This window comes from Dryobates pubescens, chromosome 6, assembly GCF_014839835.1.
Source record: "Dryobates pubescens isolate bDryPub1 chromosome 6, bDryPub1.pri, whole genome shotgun sequence".
Classification (NCBI taxonomy): domain Eukaryota; kingdom Metazoa; phylum Chordata; class Aves; order Piciformes; family Picidae; genus Dryobates; species Dryobates pubescens.
The window spans coordinates 9,046,312-9,071,677 of record NC_071617.1 but is presented as its reverse complement, the minus strand read 5'-3'; the positions used below and the strand labels follow the sequence as shown (position 1 = coordinate 9,071,677).

General features: G+C 44.2%; 1 protein-coding gene across 1 annotated transcript in view; it reads left to right on the top strand.

Moving 5' to 3' along the window:
* Positions 1-25,366, top strand: part of BACH2 (BTB domain and CNC homolog 2) — a 96,138-nt gene that overhangs the window by 36,720 nt on the left and 34,052 nt on the right. The window contains exon 2 of the mRNA XM_009897564.2: positions 4,017-4,271. Coding sequence (XP_009895866.1) covers positions 4,029-4,271 — 243 coding nt within the window. The 5' untranslated portion in view covers positions 4,017-4,028. The remainder of the gene's footprint in view (positions 1-4,016; positions 4,272-25,366) is intronic.

Sequence of the window (25,366 nt, the reverse complement as noted above, 5' to 3'; positions counted from 1 at the left end):
CTGGCCGATGGTGGAAAAGGGAAGACAATAAATCACTTGTGCTGAAACATTAAAAGCTGATAAATAGGTGCTTCTGAGCCCAGCCCTGGCTTCCCTGTGCGCAATGCAGGGCTCAGGGTGCTTCCTGGAGCAGCCAGGGGAAGTCTGTGTTGGGGATGAGATTGCAGCCGCCAGCCAAACCATCCACACCGGCTCTTAGCAGCTGTATGAAAGGTCATGGTGCGGATCCTCTTTTGGGAAGCCCCTGAAGTCACAGCAGTACCCTTGGAAAGGCATGGCAATATAGGCAGTAGGTTGTGTAGCCAGGAGAAGAGGAGGCTTATTGCTGTCTACAACTACCTGAGGGGTGGTTGTAGCCAGGAGGGGGTTGGTCTTTTCTTCCAGGCAACCAGCACCAGAACAAGAGGACACAGTCTCAAGCTGTGCCAGGGGAAGTTTAGGCTGGAGGTGAGGAGAAAGTTCTTCACCGAGAGAGTTGTTGGCTATTGGAATGTGCTGCCCAGGGAGGTGGTGGAGTCACCGTCCCTGGAGGTGTTCAAGAGGGGATTGGACATAGCACTTGAAGCCATGGTTAAGTCATGAGGTCTGTGGTGACAGGTTGGACTTGGTGATCTTTGAGATCTCTTCCAACCACGGTGATTCTGTGATTCTGTTGGAGGGCCTTCGTGGGAGCATAGGTAGGGATTCATTGGCGTGGATGGAGCAATTTACAGCCCCAGCACGTCAATACTGCATTGCTCAGGTTTCCCAGCATTGAAGGCAAACTTGCTCGATGGCATGGAAACACACCGTGGTGTTTGCAGCAGTTCACAGGGCATGCCACAGTTTTGTTTCAAAAAAATCCATTTTATGAGAACTGTAGTTAAAAAGTGGGAAATTACTAATTAGTAACTAAGTAATTCAGGGTTTGATTCACACAAATTGCACTATTACTGTAAAAAAGTGGGGTTTGTGCCTTTTTTTTTGGTAAGGCACTGAAAATATAATTGATGTTCTATTCATTACCTGCCAGGTCTCAGGTTTCTTGTACAATTTTTCATCATCTGAGACATTACAGGCATAAGACATGTCTGGAAAAGAAAAGTGAAAAAAATAATTAATGCTTTCCCTTTGCATTGTCATTTGCAGCTCTGAGGTTTTCCCACTAGGCTGTTCCTGTAAACTCTAGCGTTTCACAGCATGCAAGAGTGACCACTTAGAACATCACTGTCATGCTATCGTTAGCATCAGAGTTCAGTTACCCAGAAAGCTGTGAGTGGGATGAGCTAAGTATCATTTTCCCTTTTATCTTAAGAGTGCTAACAAAGTGATGGCTGTCAATTCTTTTCATTAGTCTCAATTAGTGAGAAGGGAAAAAACCACATTAATTTTCTTCTGGTTAAGAAATCCAACTGATACTATAAAAACCCTCAAGTGTCTCCCTCCCCTACCTGTATGGAGATCAATAAGATCCATATTAAAGAGTTTCAGAGAAGGAACTTTACTTTTACTTGCTACAGTGGTCACATATCTACAGTGTAAGTAGTATACTGGAGGTGTTTAAGAAGAGACTGGATGGGGTGCTTGGTGCCATGGTTTAGTTGATTAGATAGTGTTGGATGATAGGTTGGACTCAATGATCTCAAAGGTCTCTTCCAACCTGGTCTATTCTATTCTATTCTATTCTATTCTATTCTATTCTATTCTATACTAAAATACTGCTGTCAGCACTTAGCCCTGTGTACCTCTGAATCTTCCCTTTGCGATAAGGAAAAAATAATTCCTTAAAGTACATGGAAGTTTGTGTATTTGCATAACTTCCCTTTCACTGGCAGATGAAAAGACCTTTAAGATCACCAAGTCCTGCATCTCAGTCAGGGCAATCCCAAGTACTGATAAAGGCTGGACAGTGACTGTCTTGAGAGCAGCCCTGAAGAAAAGGGCTTGGGGATGCCAGTGGATGAGAAGCTCAGTATGAACTGTCAGTGTGCACTTGCAGCCCAGAAAGTCAACCAGATCCTGGGCTGCATCAAGAGAAGTGAGGCAAACATGTCGAGGGAGGTGATTCTCCTCCTCTACTCCCCTCTGATGAGACCCCACCAGGAGTACTGCATCCAGTTCTGGAGCCCATGTTATAACAAAGATATGGATGTGCTGGAACATGTCCAGAGAAGGGCCACGAAGACTATCGTGGAGCACCTCTCCTATGGACACAGACTGAGAGAGTTGGGCTTGTTCAGACTGGAGAAGAGAAGGTTCCAAGGAGACCTAATTGTGGCTTTCCAGTATCTTAAGAGGGCCTACAAGAAAGCTGCTGAGGGGATTTTCAGGATGTCAGGTAGTGATAGGACTAGGGGGAATGGAGAAAAACTAGAAGTGAGTAGATTCAGACTGGATGGTAGGAAGTTCTTCACCATGAGGATGGTGAGAAACTGGAACAGATTGCCCAGGGAGGTGGTAGAAACCCCATCAACTCCACCACTTCCCTCAGCAGCCTGTTCCAATGCCTCACCACTCTTCCAGTAAATAAATTTTTCCTAATACCTTCTCATGACACAACTTAAGCCCACTACCTCTTATCCTGTCACAAGTTACTTGGGAGAAGAATCCAACACTGGCCTCACAGTAGTTGTAGAGAGCTATAAGATTTTCCCTTAGCCTTCTTCAGATTAAACAACCCCAGCTCCCTCAGATGCTCCTCATACAATATGCCCTCCCAAACCCCTCACTAGGCTTGTTGCTCTTCTCTGGACACACTCCAGGACCTCAACATCTTTCTTGGCACATCTTTCTGTGGCACAAAGGGCTGAACACAGTACTCAAGTAGTACTTAGTGGCTTGTCTTTGTCAGATACCACAGTACCTTGAGATGAGGTCTTCTGTGTAAACATGCAGCACCTGCCAGTGGAGAATAGGCTGAGATTTTGAGGATTTTTTTTCCTTAATCTGAAAATAACAGAAGCAAATTCAATGCCCTTTTGTTTTTTAATTGTCCAAGGACCCAACAATCTTGCCTTTTTTGCTAAAATCCTCTGTAATTTGCTGTGTCCCCATGTTACTGCTTCTGCTAAATCAAAGATGCATACTAGGTGGTTGAACAGAAGTACTTTGCAGTGCATCTAAACCCTGGTTTGGTTATGAGGGGAGAAGTTGGAGGGAGGGAGTAGGCAATTGAAGAGTTGCAAAGTGAAAGCTGATGGAAATTAACACCCTTCCTGATATCTTTCCCATGCAACTTAGATTTAAGAATTATTGGGCTGCTTTGCCATGGTGCCAGCATATCCAGAGAGCAGCCCTGTGGAGAAGGACCTGGGAGTCCTGGTGGACAGCAAGTTGTCCATGGGTCAGCAATGTGCCCTTGTGGCCAAGAAGGCCAGTGGGATCCTGGGGTGCATTAAGAGGAATGTGTCCAGCGGATCCAGGGAGGTTCTCCTCCCGCTCTACTCTACCCTGGTGACACCTCACCTGGAATATTGCATCCAGTTCTGGGCTCCCCAGTTCAAGAAGGACAAGGATCTACTGAGAGAGTCCAACAGAGAGCTACCAGGATGACTAAGGAACTGGAGCATATGCCCTATGAGGAAAGGCTGAGAGCCCTGGGGCTTTTTAGTCTGGAGAAAAGACAGAGAGGGGATCTAATAAATGTTTATAAATATCTTAGGGCTGGGTGTCAAGAGGGAAGGGACAGGCTCTGCTCCATTGCACCCTGTGATAGGTAAAGGATATAAACTACAGCACAGCAGGTTCCACCTCAACATGAGGAGGAACTTCTTCACTGTGAGGGTGCCCAGAGAGGTTGTGGAGTCTCCTTCTCTGGAGACTTTCAAGACCCATCTGGTTGTGTTCCCGTGTGACCTGTGCTAGATTCTCTGGTCCTGCTCTCGCCAGAGGGTTGGACTTGATTTTCAAAGGTCTCTTCCAACCCCTAACATCCTATGATCCCATGAAATAGGGTAGAATCCCACTGCACCGTCTTTGCCCCATGGCTGTATTGCTCCTCACCACCTCGTGTTTTCTTCCTCCCTTTTCCCCTGCAGGGTGTGAACGGCATGTCTGTGGATGAGAAGACTGACTCCCCCATGTATGTGTATGAGTCAACGGTGCACTGTACCAATATTCTCCTCTGCTTAAATGACCAGCGGAAGCAGGACATTCTCTGTGACGTGACACTGATCGTGGAGGGGAAGGAGTTCCGCGCCCACCGGGCTGTGCTGGCTGCCTGCAGCGAGTACTTCTTGCAGGCCTTGGTAGGGCAGACGGAAAATGACCTGGTGGTCAGCCTGCCGGAAGAGGTACAGTATGTTACCGTGCTCACGACGTAGGCACAAGCCCCTTTCATCCCAGGCGGTGAGAAGGACTTCCACAGACCACTAAGGCGGAGAGAGGGGAGTGTGGCACAGGTGTTGGTGTCTGCCCCGTCACAGCTGTCAATATGGTTATTGAGTTTGGGTGGGTTGTGAATTGCTGAAGGATGGATGTGTTCACACCATACTTCTTCACCAGTGGTAATTTATCATGGTTATGGTGACAAAGCTTCAAGATGTTTCAGCTGGCCTTTGTCACTGCTGCTGAGGGGCATACCTAAACACTTAATTACCGTAGCTTTGTTCAGGGCCTTATCAGGACTCTGATATTCTTCTGTTCTTCTCGACAGGAAATTTGAAAGGACTGATGTGGCTGCTAGATGGCAGGTTATTGTTGAAAAATTATTTGAGCTGTCATCTTGTTGAGAGTCTCACTGGCATCTACCCCTATCTGGCAGCTCATATCCTTGTCCTCCTCTTTCTCCTCTCCTGCACCTCATTCAGCCTTGCTTCCTCTCACCTCCCCTCACAAAGAGTTTGGGATTTAACTGCTTCAGTCCAGGTGTTTTCCACTGAGCAGCCATGAGCACACTCTGTCAAAAAGCAAGGTTTTTCTCATGTGACATGGCTCCCACAGCAGGAAGCCAAGGGACATAGGAAATACATACCTCACTGGAAAGTTTACTTTATTTTACCACAAAATCTCACTGGCTGGCTTCCACCCCCACTGTAATTTCCTCACAGCCGTACAGCCGTGACAGCGCAGCTACTGTAGTGCATGCCCCTGGCTTTGCTGCCACAGAGGCGAGACCTGAGCCTGCTGCCCAGGGCTGCCATCACCTGCAGCTTCAACACTGCCTGCCTGGAGTTGCCAGCTGGGACTGGTGGCACAAGAAGAGTGGTGATGTAGCCAGGACACAGGATGAAAGTCACTCACTTGGGAAGATACTCCAGCATACAGAGAGTTTTTCACCACCATTTAACAGCTCTGGAGAAGCAGGGTGTGTTTTTAAATTACAATAGGCCCCAAAGTGTCACACACCATTTTTTTCCCCCTCTGATATAGCTCTCCAGAGTCTTTAGTTTTGTCACGGTGTTGTCATGGCACAAGATGGAGAGCATTAGAAGAAATAGGTCACCTGTGTGACTTCATGAGTCTTGACACTGAATATTACTCGTGGGGAAATTGCAACCCAGACATTTCACATAGGAGTTTAGAGATGTAGCAGACGATGCGCTCGGATGTGCACTGTGATTCTGCAGTGTCCACTAATAATTTCCAGTGGAAAAATCAAGTCTCAATCAGTGTCACATACCTTTCACACTGCAAAGAAATGCCACACAGATGACAAAACATGCCCAGGGGTGCATATGTATGAAGAGGTAGGAGAGTATCAGCGCCTTTCTACAAAGCCTTGGTGAGACTTCCATGTATGATTCAGGTCCTGTTAGAGTAATTGCAATTCAACTAAGTGTACACAAGAGTGACTGAAATGTTCATGCAAAAGGAACCTGGCCTAAAGGAGGAGAAAACAAGACACTGGGAGGTTCACACTGCTAGCATGACAGTTGTGATGTGCTGCTGCTCTGTGTAGGCAGAGGAGATAAAGTGGCTGAGAGGAGGAGTTTCTCTTTAATACTGACAGACAGCGTTGACACAAGCACTGTTTGGTTTCAACTCTCTTTAGTAAAAGTAGATTGGAAATTAGCAAGTTTCTGATCACAGCAGTTGTGAGGTGCTGAGACACAGGCCAGTGGGAGGCACAAGGTGGTGAAGAGATGATGATGTGTCTGTACTTGGTGACCCAGTTCTATGCTCATATGACACTGAAGATTTACAACACGGAGGCTTGTCTTTCTACGTGTTTTATATGAGATACTATGTAAAAAAAAAATTCCTCTGATCCAACCAGAGATGATTTCTATTTAAGTGAATCCCCTTCCAGCTAAATCAGTTAATGGTGTTTTACATTATAGAACATATCTCAATGAAAGATCAAAATGTCTTTGTGACTTAGGGTTGCGCTGGCTGTGCTTACAGCTCCAGTGAAGTCCCTGGATTTGCAGAAGCAGTGAATCTAGTTCTTAATGGTTTTTTTCCCAGTACTCTGCAATTGTCATGCTTCACCTAAGATCACTATTATTTTGCCACGTGCTTCTGTCAGATGCAGAGCACTAGGACTTTTAACTTTCTCATCCTGGATAAGCACTCTCAGCCTATTAAAAAAGAAACCTGTAGTTACCAGTGCTTGTTGTAAAAATATTTTTCCATGTGCAAAATAACTGCTCTTAACTGCATTGAATCTCATTTGCTCGGTGGCTGCTTTAGTTGAATAGCTGTGTGCAAGCTGGTCAGTTGAAGAATTGCCTTACAAATCATAGATTTAGACTAAAGGTTAGGAAGCAATTCTTTACAGTGAGGACTGTGGGGCACTGGAACAGGTTGTCCAGGGAGGTTGTGGATGCCCTTCCTAGAGATGTTCAAGGTTCTGGGCCCCTCAGTTTAGGAAGGATGTTGACTTGATGGAACGAGTCCAGAGAAGGGCAACGAAGTTGGTGAGGGGTTTGGAACACAAGCCCTATGAGGAAAGACTGAGGGAGCTGGGGTAGCTTAGCCTGGAGAGAAGGAGACTCAGGGGTGACCTTATCACTCTCTACAACTACCTGAAGGGAGGTTGTAGACAGACGGATGTTGGTCTCTTCTCCCAGGCAGCCAGTACCAGAACAAGAGGACACAGTCTCAGGCTGCGCCAGGGGAGGTTTAGGTTGGATGTGAGGAAGAAGTTCTACAGAGAGAGAGTGATTGCCCATTGGAATGGGCTGCCTGGGGAGGTGGTGGAGTCGCTGTCATTGGAGGTTTTCAGGAGGAGACTTGATGGGGTGCTTGGTGCCGTGGGTTAGATGTTTGGGTGGTGTTGGATTGGTTGATGGGTTGGACGCGATGATCTTGAAGGTCTCTTCCAACCCAGTTTATTCTATTCTATTCTATTCTATTCTAAGGTCAGGTTGGATGAACAACCTGGTCTAGTGGAAAGTGTCCCTGCCCATGGTGGTAGGGATGATCTTTAAGATCCCTTTCAACCCTAACCATTCTATGAATCTATGAAATTCTAGTCACTATGGGTAAAGAGAACTGCCTGGTGCACTTTGTAATTTTTCAGTTATTCCTTGGTTAAGGTGCACATCACTGCTCTGATCAGAGTACTGGGGCTTTAGTAGGTGCCTATGCATAGGTATGGGAAGTGCCTCCAACAAAGAACAGCGTTAGAGTTCCCCACAAAAGGAACCACAACATTCCTGGGTTTTAAGAGTTGATTGTGCAAGGGAAGCACCATCTCAGTTACACTGTATTAAAAGAAGTGAGCAGGTCTTCAGTTTGCAAAGCTAATGCCTCTTCCCAAGGCTATTGTTTTCAGTCAGTGGTCTGCAGAGCTCTGGTAGCCCATTTCTAAAAGTATCTGTGAAAACTGACTTTATCTGTCAGGTTATTCCTCCAGTGGAAAGATTTCAAACAAAAGTCAAGAGTTAATGTCCCAAGCCAATACTCTTTTCTCCCCAGCCTTTGAGACAATTTCTGTTGTCATATAGTTGTTAGAGAAAAACAGAGGCTGCAAATGATTTTTAAATAGTCTTCACAGTTCAAACTTTTTCCAAAAGTGATGATCACTGGTAAATTAGCAAAGCTATTTTAAGGTCAGCCATGCAAGCATTTAAATTCTGGTGTGGTTTGACGAGGGCTAAAGTATACAGTTGTGGAGAAAGGAGCGTTGTTATTTCTCAAAGGTTTGATGCTGGGGCTGGATGAAGCTTTATATATAAAGCTTTTGCACTCATGTAATATTAGTGTGAGGGAGCTTAACATCAAAACAAAAGAACTTACATTTTGATTATTCAAAGCAGTAAATCTGCCTCTGAAGTCTAAATTGCAGACTTTGTTTTTTACTTCATAGCTTGTCGGGGTCTTTTCGTTAATCTGGCATCCAGACGTTGTTGTTAACTCTTGTCTGGCTAAACAGTGAACAGATGTTTTTTACATTATTTCTTACTCATATCCAATTACAAGTGAGAGCAGCCTTTATGATAATGCCAGTCATTTCAGTAGGAAGACATTGTCTGCACACAGAACTGGGACGAGTGGAACTTAGCAGGGTTTTAAACCACTCCAAAACTTTGTGTTAGACTTTTCAGGTCAGTTCAAGCATGGCTTAATATGCCTCACTTTAAACCTTTCCCCTAATCAACTTAATCAAAGTCAGTATGGAGCACATTCTGCAGTGACTGAAGGGTTTCCATAAACCCTTTTGTGCTGGCCTCAGTAGTTTGACTATGTGCTACACCTTTCTTCAAAAAAAACCCAACCAAAAGCCAACAACATTATTAGTACATTGATAAGTGCTTGGGAAAACATACATATAATAACAAGGGCTCAGATGTGACCCAGGTGTGTGAATTCTCAACCCTCAGAGCAGAGTTAGAGTGTGTCAGCTGCCTACAGCTAATAAAAAAGGACCCCCTTAGCTCTTAACTTACAGGCTTTTCTCTTGATTTGCAGGTTTTGGTAAACAACTGGAACCTCACCTGGGTATTTTTCAGCAATTGTTTAGTTTTCCTCTAGCAGCTGCTGTTAAGTGCAACCCAAAATTAATATTTTCCAAGAACTGAGTTTAAAGCTATAAAGTTAGTCATTCACTCCATACCCCTAACTGTTGTTTTCTTTTATTTAATCATGAAAACTGGTCTTCCTTCCTTTAACAAGGCACTTAATTAAGCTTTTAATTCATGATAAGAAGTTAAATGGCACTTATGAGGCTTTTTTAATGGTTTCCACTTCCCATCCAGATTACAAAAAAAGGTGTGTGAGAGAGAGAGAGAGAGAGAGGCACGGCTGTCAGCCAGGGGTATTGTAGGTCATGCCAATATTAGCTGGCAGCAGGCCATTATCCAATTAACATTGCTTCATCTCTGCAAGTAATAGCTCTTGAGTAGATGATTGAGTCATTCATGCTGTAGTGGTACTCTACTTGAGAAAAAGCCAGTGCTTCATCGAATAGGCTTTTTATTCACTATTATTACCTGCCTGGCTTTGCTAGTGCACACTGAGTCTATGTGGGCAAGCTGAAAGTTGGGCAGTGGACAGAGCTGCACTGCCTGTGCAAACGCCTTGTTCGCTTGGTTTTCTGAAAGCTGGGGTCACAGTTAAGTGATTAAAAAGACAGCAACAGCAGCAACAAATAAAACCCTTCAGCTCCATTAGATTTGTACAGCTTAGAAAGGAGATTCTCAGCCTTGCTTGAGTTCTTTGTGATTGTGGGGTGTACATTTGAAAAAGCTTTCACCTGGTCACTTCAGTCATGGAAAGTACCAAATGCCTTTCTCTGATGAAGTTAAACACAGGTCTTCTGAAGTAGTAAACCAAGCTTTCTCTAGCATTGGTCTGATGCTACTCTGTCTGTTAGAAAACCAGCTTGCTTCTCAATTTGGTTGGTTAGTTTTACCTGTAACACTTGATTTCTTGAGTCTGTCTCAAAGAGTGGTTACTAGTGACTTTGTTTAGTGCAGTGAGCTATCTACTGGAAAGGTTGTCTTGCAGAAGGATTAAATGGGCTTTCTGTGCTTTACAAATCTTCTAAAGGGCAAAGGGAAGCAGCATCTCTTTTAGGAAGAAATGGTGGGGTGTGCTTGGGTAGATTTTTGTTTATCTGTGTATCTCTTTGCTATTAAGAGAATCATGTTCAAGGTATATGTTAGCCCACACCAGGAGCTGAATTTCTCTGTGTTCTTACTGCTTTACTGCTCCCTGATGGCTGCTGCAAAGCCTGCCATTTCCCCACATGAGGTCTAGCCCTGTGAAAGCTGTCATCTGCTTCTTCAGTTGACATGGGTTAACTCCCTCACACGGTTAATCTTTGCAAGGAGAAAGGGAGGACAGGACCTCAGTTCGGATTCAAGGCTGGCAAAAGCTGAGCACATTGGAAAGCAAAGGCATGCGGCATCCTGGGTGGGACTGAGCCAGGCATCTAACATTAGTATGGCTCATAGCTGACAGGGAGGAGAAATACTGGCAGCTGCTAACCATCTATGCCAACCCACCAGCCTGAGGAAAAAATGCTGGCAATTAGCCAATGAAAGATGATTGTGATGAGGAGAAAATCAAAGGCAGGATGCAGGAGGTCAACTATTACATACCCTGCTGGCTAAAGGCAATTACTATTCCTTTTTATCTCTCTAGAAACAACTGTATTCTCTTACTTTGTCTCTTTCTGTGTATTGTGCATATGTATGAATATAATGTCTTCAAGGAATTCAGGGAGTGAGCTGGGAGTGCTCTGGTGCAGGAGCATGGAGCGGAAGAGGTGATAAATGTGGGAAAGAGGAGCAAGCAGGCAAGACAATTTCTGCTTGGAAATTTCTTTCCCAGCTGGAGGGATCTTACTACACAATAGTGATGAACAAAAGGCCCTTTTTATTTGGCACCCCAGAGATGTATTAGGAATGGCTAAGGTTAATTCTTAGAGGACAAGAAGCATTAATGTGGTTTTATCTTTCCATGACTGTATCATCCATTGATGTTGCTTTTCAGATTGTAGTACTGGCCACTGTTATTCCTGCTTTGACTTTAGAGGCAACAGTGACCTGAAACCCTTCCTGAAAGCCACCACCTCCTTCATCCACAAGGGGTGTTTCTTTGTAGTGGCAAGAGGTTCTATCCATCAGGCTTCTAACAAAATCAGGCTTCAAAGTCATTTATGCTTCAGCCATACCTCATCAATGCCACTTCAGTGAGTTCATATGGATAGAAGCTGGGTCTTTCACTTCCTAAGTTCCTCATAGGGAATGTGTTATTTTTAATGTTGATTCACAGTGCTGACACTAACCATACAGAAGGATGAGTGGAGGCTGTAGGTCTGTAGTGAAAGTAAAAGCAAGCTTTTGGGTACTGTTTGAGGACTTACATGACACAATACAAGGACACAGGAGGAACCATGGTTGTAGTAGTGCAGTACAAGGTACCAACAATGAATGTTGGTTCTAGCAGGTGAGTGATGAAACAGAAATGAGACCAGCAAGATGTAATATGAAATTCCATCCATGTCTCACTGCAAAGGCTTCAAGCACTGCCTGGTTTTTCATGCCACAAGTATGATCAAGAAACTAGCCACATACTTTTCATTCCACATGGAGTAACTACCATTGTTTTCTTATGAGGGTTGTCTTGCTCTTGAGAATGCTTCTCTGATCTTCTCAAGTGGAGAAAAGCAAAACACATCTCTGTTGCGTTGTGGGGAAAGCCAGCCTTTAAAAAGCAAAACAAAAGCTGTGCATACATGCACATTAGGAAGATAAAATCTTGCAATAACTCCTTTCCCTCCCTTTGACAGCAGCTGTACTATTTTATTTATTTATTCCAGTAAGCATATAAAAATGTAGCGTTGAAGGGGCTGTGGAGATGAATGCTCAGGATGAAATTCACTGCGGCGATAAGTGGACTCAATTTCATTGCCTTTGTTCGACTCCTGCCTGCTGCTAATGCTAAATTGGACTGATTGACTGTGATTGTGCTGGCTATTGAAAAGGCACAGTTTCAGTGTGGAAACTTTCTCACTCAGACATGACAAACATAATCTAAAATGGGAAAGATTTCCCAAGGAGTAAGTCCAAGAGGTAGACCATGCTAAAGGCGTGAGCAGAAGCAGTGAGGTTGTGTAAGAGGAGAGGTATGTTGTTAACTTGTTCTTTTTGTCTGCTGTATTCAAACATGTATGTGGGCAGGAATGAAAATAAAGTGGCTAAGCCACTGCATCTCAACAGTGTGAGCACTCTGGCTCTGCAGACTGAAAGATCTCCTTCTCTCCTCCCCCTCTATCCACCTTTGATTCTCTTACATCTGCTGTTTCTCCCTCTAAAAAAAGCTCTGAATTTAGTGACAGCAAGCTAAGTATCTGCTCTTCTAAGAGTCCAGAAATACAGGCTGAGCATTTTCCATTTGAATAAACAGCCAGATAAGGCCCAGATAAGACACCCCTCAGCTTTACCACATCAGAGACCACAACCTGTAAGGTACTTTCTGATCCCAGTACCGAGCTTTGTTTCATTAGTGTTCTCAAGACCTGAAGGCTTTATCTCCTTACAACACTTCCTGACAAGGATTGCCCGGTGAATAATGTCAGACTGACTGTTTTTTCTCACCTACCAGTGAAACTGAGCATGTTATGGGCTGGAATATGGCATGTATGCAAATAATGCATTGCAGCAGTCAACAAACATGAAGCCTAGGAAGTATGGTTCAATTTGAAAGTGAAATACGGCTTTTAGGTGAACAGAAGGCAACTGAATCGTACTAGGATTTGGGAATGAGATGCTCTTAGTGGATTTTGTGGGCAGGCTGTGGAGTTCTTAGAGGAACAAGTAGACACATACTCTGTTACATGCTTGATGCAGGCTGTGAAGAGAGAAATGGATGTTTATTCCAGGATTTTTGTGCCCATGTTGATGGGAGACTGCCAGTAACAAGCACCCCCAATTTTCAGTGCAGTCTGACACTACTAAAAGATGTGTACTTGGGCACTTTATTTACTTTAATTAAATAAATAAATAGCAACAGCTGCACTTGGCCAAATTACAGATCTGTCTAACTCAGGCTTGGTTTGTTTAAAAAGTGAGATTTGATTTTCCTGAAAGAGTTTGAGAGGAGGCTTGTGTGCTTATTTAAAGACTTAAATGAAAAGGGAGTATCAAGCGTACCTCTAGGAAGCAAGTTTTTGTTTACTTGGGAAAGATACCATGAGAGCCACTGGCAGTTGTTTGGAAGCCAGATTAAAATCATCTGAAAAATTTGGCATGTGTTTTTTGCAGCAAACTGCTCAGTGATGTGTATGACAGCACATTGTTTCATAACTGTGAGGCAAATGGCCTTGGAGAGGGACAAGCCCGAGTTCACAGAATGACAGGATCACAGAAACATTCAGGTTGGAAAAGACCCTCAGGATCACCAAGTCCAACCCAGAACCCTACCCTGCAAGGTTCACCCCTAAACCATATCCCCAAGCACCACATCCAAACCACCTTCAGACACATCCAGGGTTGGGGACTCAACCACCTCCCTGGGCAGCACATTCCAATGCCTGACCACTCTTGCTGTGAAATTTTTTTTCCTACTCTCCAGTCTAAATCTACCCAGTCACAGCTTGAGTACACTCCCTCTTGTTCTGTCATTAATTCCCTGCGAGAAGAGACCAGCACCAGCCTCTCCACAATGTCCTTTCAGGTAGTTGTAGAGAGCAATGAGGTCCCCCCTCAGCCTTCCTCTTTCCAAACTAAACAGCGTCAGCTTCTTCAGTTGCTCTTCATAAGATTTATTCTCCAGGCCCTTCCCCATTTCGTTGCCCTCCTCTGCACTGGCTCCAACACCTCCACATCTCTCTTGTATTGAGGTGCCCAAAACTGGACACAATACTCAAGGTGTGGCCTCACCAGAGCCAACTACAAGGGGACAAACACCTCCCCACTCCTGCTGGACACAGCACTTCTAATACAAGCCAGGATGCCATTGGCTTTCTTGGCCACCTGGGCGCACTGCTTGCTCTTATTCAGCTGCTTGTGATTAGAACCCCCAGCTCCCTTTCTGCCAGACAGCTTTCCAGCCACACTTCCCTAAGCCTGCAGCATTGCTTGAGATTGTTGTGACCCAAGTGCAGGACATGGCATTTGGCCTTGTTGAAGCTCATCCCGTTAACGCTGGCCCATCTACCAGTCTACCCCCTTTAAGAAGTCTGGTGCTCAGTACAGATGTAATTGAGTGGAATTTAAGATACTAAGATAACATAGATCAAATTTGCTAGTACACCTTTCTGCCTTTCACATAATGTGACCTGATAGAAACAAATGGCATGAAAGTGTTCCGTTAGGTGTAGATATCTGCCTCTTGCACACAGGATTAGTTGCAGTATTTACTTACCTTTTTTTGTGCTGTATTTGGGGGGAGGGGTGTTTGTTAGTTTTTGCTTAAAGTTTGCACAATGTATCTTTTGGGTCACATAAGAGTCAGGGATGGAGGCTTTAGAAGACTTTGTGGAGAAGATTAATTCATGATTGAATTGATACCAGGAATTTCCTACCATGACCCAGGGACTTCTGCAGTTAAAATAGCCATAGTTGGAGTGAGAACAGCAGAGAATCATACTACTAATGCTTTAAGTAAAACCAGTGTATAAACAAGGTGTCACCAAACAGCTGGAACTGAGAGGTACCAGCTCTGAAATTAAATAATGGTAACACAAAACATTTAGCAGTAGATTTTTGAGGCCTCTTGTGAGCAAATAAAATACTGTCATCACCTCTTTGTGAACACTGGGGTAGGAGCTGATGCATCAGATGGGAATTACAGCACTGATCTGTGCACCTTGTGTGAACCACTCAGCTATGTTTACCTCTCTGTAAATGCTGTGGTTCACGTTACCTCAGATGGAGGTGAACAGACTGACCCACAGCTGGTACAGCTGCAGTTCCCAGAGCATCCTTTGTATCTGAACCCAGAGTTTCCATCTTATCACTCCTCAGCCTGAGTTTCAGTCTCACTGTCTTCCCTTTGTATCTTTTAAGCATGCAGGAGGCACTGAGGGGATTTTCAAACTAGTTGCAGCATTCCTCAAGATTATTAGGGTTAGATGGAGTTGCTCTCTGCCTTATCTGGCACAGTGGTCCTGGTCATCCAATGGGCTCTACTCTCTGTCCTCTTACCTGTTCTTACTCCATCAGCTCTGATAACAGCTGCTGAGACTGCCATATCCAAGAGGAAGGTAGACTTGGAGGCATGGAGCAGATCAGAAGGAGCCTGTGAATTGCTGCAGACTTCCAGTCCATCATCAATAGACTGGGGCACTTTGAGGATGTTTAATTAGGAATTGTTGCTTATGTGCCAGAGCTGATACAGAGTCAGGTTCAAAAAGAAATTACTGATCTATTAAAAAAGAAAAAAAAAAGATAGTTAGAACAAGATGTAATTATTTATAATTTTTTAAAACTATTTAGCAAGCAGGTACCTGCAAGACTTGATCTCTTCCAGAGAGAATTAATGCATCTTGGCAGATGGCAGGTGAGAGTCTTCAGGACCTCAAAAATAAGGCATCTTTGTTTTGGTGTTGAAGCAACTGTATTCAGTTGAGTATAAATTGCTCCTGGTCCACATCATTGCCTGCAGCAGCTGCTTGTCATTTCTGAACAACACTTTAGAGAAATGGAAGTATGTGGAGTTACTGTAAGGACTACAGAGAGATTTGGTAGGTGTGATCCAGGAAGGACTCAGTGACAGCAGTATGTTCTCAGTGCTTCTTTCAGCTCCCACTGTGTCAGATGTACTTCCCAAAGCCAGGACTGAGGTGGATTTATGGAGGTGGTGAAATAGAAAGGAGACTATTCAAGTCTATCCAAGACTACAAGCAGTGCTGATAGTTTAAAGAGGTATGGACATCCAGAGTATTCTGCATCAAACCCTTGGTAATACTCTACATGAAATTTACCTGCTTTGAATTTTGGTGACTAAATTCCCTCATCTGTGCCTATATAGTTCTTACTTTATGTTCCCAGAATGGGTGGGGGATGCAGTCTATGGTAGTGTTTCAAGGTGAGAAGAGTAGGTTTAAATAAAAAAAAAACCTATCCATACAAACTTTACCAGGACAGTTCTCAGTTTCAGGAGAAAAAAATGCTTGTGATGCAGTGGTCTGGGATTTTTGTCAAACTGCTGGCTAGGAGGCTGAGGCTGCATTTTTGGCTGCACAAAACTTTTGTTTGTGGGAAATGTGCAGTGTTTTTGCTTACCTTTGAAATTCAGATCTGTGGTCCTCTGTTACAAGGGCCTGCAGCTACTAAGAAATACATCTTAACTCTGAAAGCAAGGTATCTCTCCATCTCTGACCACACAGCACGAGTACAGCATGCCTAGCCACCTCTCTCCCCAGATGCACAGGCAGCCTTCAGAGAAAATTTCCATGTCAGGGGATTCTGGGTCAAGTAAAACCAGAATAAGCTCAAGTTATTTCCTGTTTCTTTCAAAGGACAGGATTGGAGCCAGTAACCTTTCAAGACAGGAAAAAGCTGGGGAAAGACAAATCCTGACAACTTCCCTTCTGCTTTCCACAGAGGACTAGTGATCTTTTCAGCTTCCAGAAGAGGAAGCTGGACTTGAGGTGGATGAGTCTCCAGCTATTCCATCTGCCTATTGAATTGAACTGATTCTTAACCTTATTTTTATCTGACTACACTTTTCCATGTTTCTGTGGATGACTTTGTGCATATGGTGTTTTTGTCTGGACGTGAAGCCAAGTCAAGCAGTTTCTTTCTCTTCCTTAAACTTGTTAGTCTTCAGAAGACCGAACACATCAAACCAAAGCCATGTTTTCAATGTCTGAATTAATTTGTCAAACCCAAGGCACAAAACCCACAGTTACCTGTCTTCTATAAAAGCTACCTATTCTTGTCATTTTTGCCTGGTTTATATAAGCAGTAGCCATTGAGGACAAATAATATCTATAATGTTGTCAAAGGAAATGAATAATGAAGAGGTGTTCATGACATATATGGGCACTGAGGCATTCTACAAAGAAACTTGGTCACATTTATGAAGTTGTCATAACACTCAGAAAGCAGAAAGTGTTGCTTTCAGTAGTGGCAAAAACCTTTAAGGCAGTAACTCCTTTTCTTCTTTCCTTGTCTTCCCAGAAAGAGGAATTGGCCATTGGAATTTGCTGCTCAGGGAGGTGGTGGAGTCACTGTCCCTGGAGGTGTTCAGGAGAGGATTGGATGTGGCACTTGAAGCCGTGGTTTAGTAGTCATGAGGTGCTGGTGATAGGTTGGACTTGATGATCTCTGAGGTCTTTTCCAACCTTATTGATTCTATGCTTCTATATCTTGCAGTTAGAGGACTGAAAACACCCAGTAAGAGCTACCACAGGCTTGGGTTTTAGTTTTGCTTCCATTTCAAAGATGAGCCTAACCCTTCTTTTATGGATTTTTTTTTCACTGTTATGAATGAGCTTTCCAATTTGAAACCCCAGTTACAAGGGCAGGTAAATTGTTAAAGACATGTGTTGGATCATACTCTGATCTCTGTCTTCAGCTGATGGTGCACAGCTGAGGTGACCCTAGCAGGAGCTGCTCTCAAGACTGCTGTGCTGGACCTCCTCCAAGCAACTCTGTAGAGCGGAGTGGTGCTGCACACTGTAAGCTACTCTTCACAGCAAGCACAGAGGCTTTCAAGTCAATTGCAGTCTTGAGTGCCTAGGTTCTTTGCATCATTTGCTCTTGCACCCTCAGTTTAGTTGTCAGATCCACTTTTAGTCTGTGTTAGTTGGTGAGGTTACAGTTCAGTTCTGAACCTGCTTTTGTGAAGACGAATTGCAAAACAAAAGGGGTGTGAGAAGTCATGGTAATTTCTTCTCGCTGTGCTTTCTACCTCTTGGTTGAATGGTAAGGTGATAGCAAAGACCTCTCTAAATACTCTCTTTCAGGAGTGGATGTTTTACTCGAGGCTTTTCCACAAACTGCTGCAATTACAGGTAGAGGAGAAGAAAGGGTCAGGTGTCATGTGTGTTCCAAAGAGATTTCCAAAGTGTGTTTGCTGTTGTCAAGAGTGAAAGGAATCAACATTGTTATAACTATTTGACCAAATTATTTCCCTCCTCAATATTTCTTGAAGTTGAGGTTTTCATGAGCCTTTTCTTAAGTAAAGAGACTGGATGGGGCACTTGGTGCCATGGTTTAGCTGATCAGATGGTGTTGAATGATAGGTTGGACCTGAAAGGTGGTTGTAGCCAGGAAGGGGTTGGTCTCTTCTCTCTAGCAACCAGCACCAGAACAAGAGGACACAGTCTCAAGCTGCACCAGGGGAAGTTTAGGCTTGAGGTGAAGAGAAAGTTCTTCACAGAGAGAGTCATTCGTCATTGGAATGGGCTGCCTGGGGAGGTGGTGGAGTCACCATCCCTGGAGGTGTTACAAGAGGGGATTGGACGTGGCACTTGGTGCCATGGTCTAGTCATGAGGTCTGTGGTGACAGGTTGGACTGGATGATCTTTGAGGTCTCTTCCAACCTTGGTGATACTGTGATACTGTGACTCGATGATCTCAAAGGTCTTTTCCAACCTGGTCTATTCTATTCTATTCTATTCCATTCGATTCCATTCCATTCCACTCTACTCTACTCTACTCTACTCTACTCTACTCTACTCTACTCTACTCTACTCTACTCTATTCTTAGTCTAGTCTAGTCTAGTCTGTGTCTGTGCTATCATTTCTTTTCTTTCTTTTTTTTTTTATTTAAGGGAAGGGAGGAAGTTACTCCATTTGCAGCTTGCAACCCATATCTGTCTGTCAGATGGATGTAAATTTACAGGAATTAATGAATGCCTGTTTCTAATTTTTCCCCTTATAACAAAGTTTACAGTATCGTTGTCTTTAGAAAGCTTTTAGACCAGCTTGGGTTTGTGCGTGCGCACCATTTTTTGCTACTATGCCAAGCACCCTGTTGAGATTCTAGGAGGGATCCAAAGAACAGAAGGGGGCTTTGAGGTTTGGAGATAAACTCTGTTCACATGGCTAAAAGTCTGTAAAACCTCCACAGCTGTCTGCTGGAGAGCGGGTGGAAAGCTAAGCTCTGCGTTCTGTGCTCGCTGTGCCCATCTCTGCTGAGGTAAAACAGCTTCTGCTCTGCTGCCTCTGAACACGGCGTCCTCCAGCACCAAGTGCAGGAAGGACCAAGTGCTGCCCAGGGAGGTGGTGGAGTCGCCGTCCCTGGAGGTGTTCAAGGGGAGATTGGACGTGGCACTTGGTGCCATGATCTAGTTGTGAGGTCTGTTGGAACAGGTTGGACTTGATGATCCTTGGGGTCTCTTCCAACCTTAGTTACTGTGATACTGTGATACTGTGTGAAGGACTTGAGCTCTACATGCTCTTCGTGAAAGCAGCCACCCCTGGGCAGGCTGGCACTCCCGCACCCTCTTTGTGCATGCAGTACTGGTACATAAATGCTCTTGCTCAATCCTATCATCTGCATATCATTCTATTCTGGGGAAGGTGAGAGCAGTGCTGGAAATGACACAGCTCCGAAAGGTATCAGCTTTACTCCTTTTACCCCCTGGAGTTAGTCTTCGCCTTTGGTTTGTATGGTAGCCACCATACCAGGGGGAGTTAGCACGTTTTGATAAAATGGAGAGTGGTGAGAAACGTTGTGGCTGCCCCTCAAGTGAAAGTGTTTGTCATTTGGTGTTCATAAGGCTGAGGAGCTCTCTGCACTTCACCAGTGCTCTGTTTTGCCAGGGTTTTTTAAAGGCCCTTCAGAAGCCGTTACAGCAAATGAAATAACCTTGACAAGATCCTGCATTACACCATGCCCTGCCCAGCATTCCTGTAGTTCTTGCCATTTCCTGCCCCTTATAACCTTACTGTGGGTTAGGACAGCAAGCACATTTTGTATTTCCCCAACAAATAACGTTTTAAATTTATCTGCAAGGGGGTTTACTGCTGTGGATTTACACAAGGGTGAGGGGATTTTTGTTTTGTGTGATTATGTGCTGGTTTGTGGCTTTTGTTTTATTTCCTCTTTCAACTTTCTCCCCCTCTCTCTTCTACCTGAAACCTAGAATTAAATCTAACATAGTGATACATTTAGACAGAGGCAACACTTGTCTATGCCAGTTCCCCAGTGGCTTTAAACTGCTGGCTGCAATACTGCAAACAAATTCAGACCCTGGCTTAGCCAGCAGTTTCCACCAGCTATCTGTGTGTTTGCTTTCCAGGCTTTGTTTTACCTACACTACTAGAGACTGTGGAGTCACAGCCTATGTCTCATTGTTATGCATGGAGGGAAATATTCCTGTACTTATTTGCATTCATTAGCTGTTGGTAGTTCCTCTGTTGAGGTCTCTAGCCTTGTTTTTACAGTGCTTTTGGCAGTGTTTCTGCACTTGGTGTGTGAATTTTTATGATCTGTTGCATGTTATTCATGCAATTTCCTGCCCTGTAATGGTATCAGTTTTCCAGACACAGAGGAATACAAACGAAAACCCAGGAGCCTGCATTAGCATAAAATGTCCCAGTTCTGTCAGTTTGATTAATTTGTCTCTTTGTCTCCACGCTATATGATAAGTGCTATTAATGGTTGCAACACTTCATATGTCAAAGTCTTTCTTCCTAATGACTTGAAAATGTGGTTTATTTCCTCCTTTTTTGTATTATTTTTCTCATTTAGCATTCCACTCAAGTCTAGATTTATGCCATGCTCTTTCATTATCTTACTGGTTGCAGCGCTGGAGTGATTACATATGGTGTAGGGTATGAGCAAAGATGCGATCCCAGGGGCAGCAGCTGCTGATGCAAGCTGAAAATAGATCCAGCGTATGCTCAGCACTTTTCCCAGAGGTCTTTTATTTATTAGGAAGTCTTGGTACAGGACAGCTCAGACCCTCATTTAGCAAGATGACTTTTTGCCTTTCAAGAACAGTGCAGTGACTTTGCTCTATTTACTGGCTGCTGTGTAATTTTTTTTTCACTGCCTCCTATTGAAGCAGTGACTTTACCTAACATAAATGGTAATACAATCCTGATTTATAATGAACTCAAGAAACGACAGGCTCCATTTGAAGTAATGGAACTTGACAGACCTAAAGTTCAAATTAAATAATCCTATTTGTAGGACAGCATTTGTACATGGTACACTGATTTAAAATGAACTTCAGATCTTTCTCAGCAAATCCTTTACCATTCTCTCTGTTTTGCCTTCCACGGGGCCTTTTTGGGAAACAAAATTCCTTTGGAGAGGGCACGTTTGTCTTTGTATATGTGTGTGGAACAGTACGTTGGTTTATTTCCCCTAGCGTACAAGTTCTTGTAAGTTGTTTTCACAGAACTCTTTAATTGAAGAGAAGAAATTAATGTAGATGACTTATTCAGGGCAAGCCATGTCTAACCTGCTTTGGTGACCAGAAGAGGCCAACTGCTGAGAATGAGGAGAAGGAGGATGCTGGAGGGAATATAGTGAGGAAGGCTGACGCTCAACTCTTTCCCTCCCAGGAGTGGAGTCTTATCCTAGCAGGGATTTGTGTGGAGGGAGTCGATTGTCTCCTCTGAGCTGTCCTTCCCTCAGAGCTGGCAGAGGAGGACGTTCAAAGATGGTGTTTCCTCCTGCCTCTGCACCCAGCTTTTCTTCCTCTGTCACCATTGTACCGGTGCAGGCAATGAGAGCCCTGGGGTGTGCAAATTAAAAGGTGATCTTGCTGTGGCTGCCTGCTTGGAGCTGGCAGTAAGCACAGAAGTGGGGGATGGTGGAACAAAAGGCCTCTAAATGAAGAAAGAGACTGAGAAGGGAGCATGACATGGTGGAGAAATTACGGGAAAGAGCACAGAGGAAGGGCAATGAGATAAAACCCCTAAAGGTATGGTGGAGGATTTTTCTGGCCTAGATTGAGCAAAGCTATTTTAGAAAATGCTCCCTTCCCTTTTCTCTCACTCAGCACTGTATTTTTGCCTTTCTTTCTGACTGCCTTTAGTTGCTGCTGCCCCTGTCTGTGATCATTCTGTTTTTCCCTTGTGCCTGGCTGGGATGTGGCCCTTCCCCAGAAGCCTGACAGATGCTTTAACCCTGTCTTGCATGCCTGGGCAGAAGTGGCCCAGCTCACATATTTAGCTTGATAACGTGCCTCATTCTGGCTGTGCTACCCTACCGTTATCCTGAGTCACCAGCATCCCCCCAAGCTCTGACAAAGAAAAGATCACTTTTGCATCCATAGCTCTCAAGGGCTCAACACCAGGGGCTCAGGCCAGCAAATGTTTGGCATGGTCCATACTACTTCTCTGCCACCAGCCTTCCCTGGCCTTTGCCTTCATCCATTCCAGCCAGTGGTCAGGTCTGTTGCAGTGGCCTGGTAAGGAAGAACTGAACAAAGTGTGGGCTTTACTTGGCACTTTTCTGGGTAAATATTAAAGACATCTTGGGATGGAGCTCAGCTCAAAAGAGGGTGGCCATGAGAATGGAGTGCCTGGAATGGAGCTTGAGCATAATGTCTCCCTTGCAGTGAGTGGTTTGAGGCTCAGGTTTATCATTTTAATGAGCTCCACTAAAAAACAGACAGTAAAGAGAAGATAACTGCCAAGGAAGGTGTTGCTTGGGTGCAGGGGCTGGAGCCTGGCCTGGGGATATGGGGCAAGAGGCTCTTGTTCCCATCATGGTCTCCAAGAGATTAAGAACTTTTTTCCCAAGTGCTTGCAGAGAAGTAATAGCTTTTATTAATTAGAAACCAACCCCAAACTTTCCCACTGCTGTCAAGAAAGAACAGGACTCACAGGTATTGCTGGGGAGTGTAAGTTAGAATGAGCTCACAAAGCCAAAGCAGTGCAGGCCAGCAGAGGAGACAAAGGTGAGGAGGATCCATGGCATTAATATCATGTGGGCCTTTGCTCCTCATCGAGGGAGAAGAAGCAATGAGACCCAAGAATAAAAGTCTTATCAGTGGAGGTTTTATAATTGCTGCTGGTAGTTTTCACACTGCCTCATCACCCTGCTCTGACAAAAGTGTGCATGGCTATGGGCACAGTTTCCTGTTCACTTGGAATTAATGGGATTATATGTGGTGGGAAAGGGGGCGGGGTACACTGAATTCTGCAAACACAGAGCTGCAGCCTGTGCTGCTTGATCTTAGAAAAATAAATAAAATAAAATAGCAAGACCCAATTCCAGAATGATTTGGTATGCAAATAAACTGTTTTTCATTACTCACAGCACACATAAATGCACGCTGGTTACTGAGGCAGTAGAATAACACTTCACTGTTCATTATTTTATCAGACAGTGATAATTGTAGTTAATATTTTCTTAGTAGTGTCTCTGAGAGTTTATTTATACTGTTAATAATCTGAGCAGCTGTAATGATGCTAGCTGCCAGAGCTGTAGCCTTTTAGAAGCACTCTAGTGTGGCAATGTTACGACAGTAATAGAAATCCAAGGAGAAAATGATCTTTTCAGAGCAGATGGGGCTAATTCAGTCCCTTTCACATGCATTCACGTTCTCTTGTCTCTTTCTCACACTAACATGTGTGGGTGCACGTGAGCATATGTAGACACATGCACACACAAATAGCTGTAAAGTCCCAACTTCCACCCTCCTAGGAAGTCACTTGTCAAGCTGGAAATGCCATCATTTTTCTCTGTGGAGAGTATGTCTAGGGCTCCTAGAGTAGATGGTATTTTCTATTCTTCACTTTCTGTGTAGATCTTTAAAATCTTACATATGAGGCAGAAAGGAGGAATTGAGTTCCTTGGGAACGGTTGGGGCTCAGCACAGGCTTGTGACTGTGCTGGGGTACCACTGCCCGTGCCCGTCCTTCCTGGCCTTCCCTGCCTTCGACCACTTAGCTGCAGGGAGCTCCTGCAAAGCCTGCCCTCCTTTAGGGACTGAAAGCCATTTTCCTTTGCTTGCAGCAAACATGAAATCTCTGCAAGGCAAACGCCTGTGATTTTTCCTGGTGGGATTTATGGAGCATAGCTAACCTTTTGGGCCATCGCGGGAGGAGTTAACTGCTCCTCGTAGAGGACAAGAGGGGACCAACTTTGCCAGCTCAGCAGTGGCTGGCTCTTCTTGCAGACCTGCTTGCTGAGCTGAGAGGGCATCATTGATGAAGTGTGAGCGCCAAGCAGGAATAAAAGCCACTGTAATCCTCAGATCTGCTAGCAGCCATGCAAGAACAAAATCAGGTGAACACAAAAAAAGTCATGTGTCCAAATACCGGAAATTAAAAGGCAAGGTGGGGGAGGAGGGGAAGGAAAACTGGAACAAATGCAGCATTTGTCAAGTTTTGTTTTAAAAATATGCTGCCTGCAGGAAGCCAGGTTATTTATACAGGGTTTCAGCCTACCAGTTCATAATTGTAATTGCCTGGTTACCTCATGAAGCGCAGTAGTAAAGCCTCTGAGGTTCAGTTCCTTCCACAAAGCCCAACAAAAGCATCTCTGAATTTGAAATGTTACAGCACTTACTGGGCTGCACTCTCTGCTACCCTGGCGTAAGGATGCCAGGGATTTTATATGCTGTGCCATGTCAGCCTGTGGTCACAGGCAGTGCCCAAGGTGCTGGCATCATCAGCCCTGCGGAAACCACGGCCGGGAGCTGTACTTGGATGTTGTCCTTCCCCTTCTCCGGAGCCTGTTTTTCTCTCCAGCTCCTTTGTCTTCTGATTTAGTTCTTTCCCTCAGAGTGCAGCCTTGTGTTTTCCTAAATCGTATCTGACAGAGCCTGTTTCTTCCTTTGCTATGCAAAGCATAATAGTAGGGCTTGTAGTAAGATGCCTTGCTGAGAAGTATTCCTTGTTTTTATGAAGTAATTACAGTGTATTTAAGGCACAGTGTATTGAGTACACCGAACTGCCTGGATTAGTGGCATAAATAAATTCCGTCATGCTTGGGGAAGAGGCCTGGTGGTGTAATTTACAAGTCTTTGCAATTTTCCTATGTTGGTGTCTTTGTTTGTGTATTAATTGCAGCTTCTTAAACTCTGAACCACTCCTCTGAGCACCCTCTGACTTAGCAAATTTCTACCCGCGTCTTCGCTTTCTGCCTGTTTTGGTATTTCCTGATGTAATTTGAAGGTTTCTAGAATGTCTTCCTGCATTCTGGAAGTTCTTAGACTGGTTTTGTTTTTTGTTTTCCCTCTTTCTCCTCACTTTGGCTCATGATATGCACCTAAACAGATCTTTCACAGACTCTTCTCTCACAATTTATATTCTGTGAAAGCTTTCCCACTCCTTCCTCCCTCCTCATCACTGCTTAACACTCTCTGGGGTTTTTTTTTCCTTTTTTTAATCTGGGGGTCAGTTTCATTTTCCTCCTGCAAAAATATGGGACTGATTTTAATTTTAAATTGCATTTGCACTTTAATGTTGATGATGCTCTTGGATTAAAATCTGTTCAGTTATTTCTTCCTGTTTCTTCTCCCGAACCTTTCAGCGTGGCTTGCATAGGCACCCAAGGAGGGAAGGTAGCATTTCTGCTGGGCTGCTCTCCTGTGTCATCCTTTGTTACTGTATTCCAGGTTTCTTAAGGT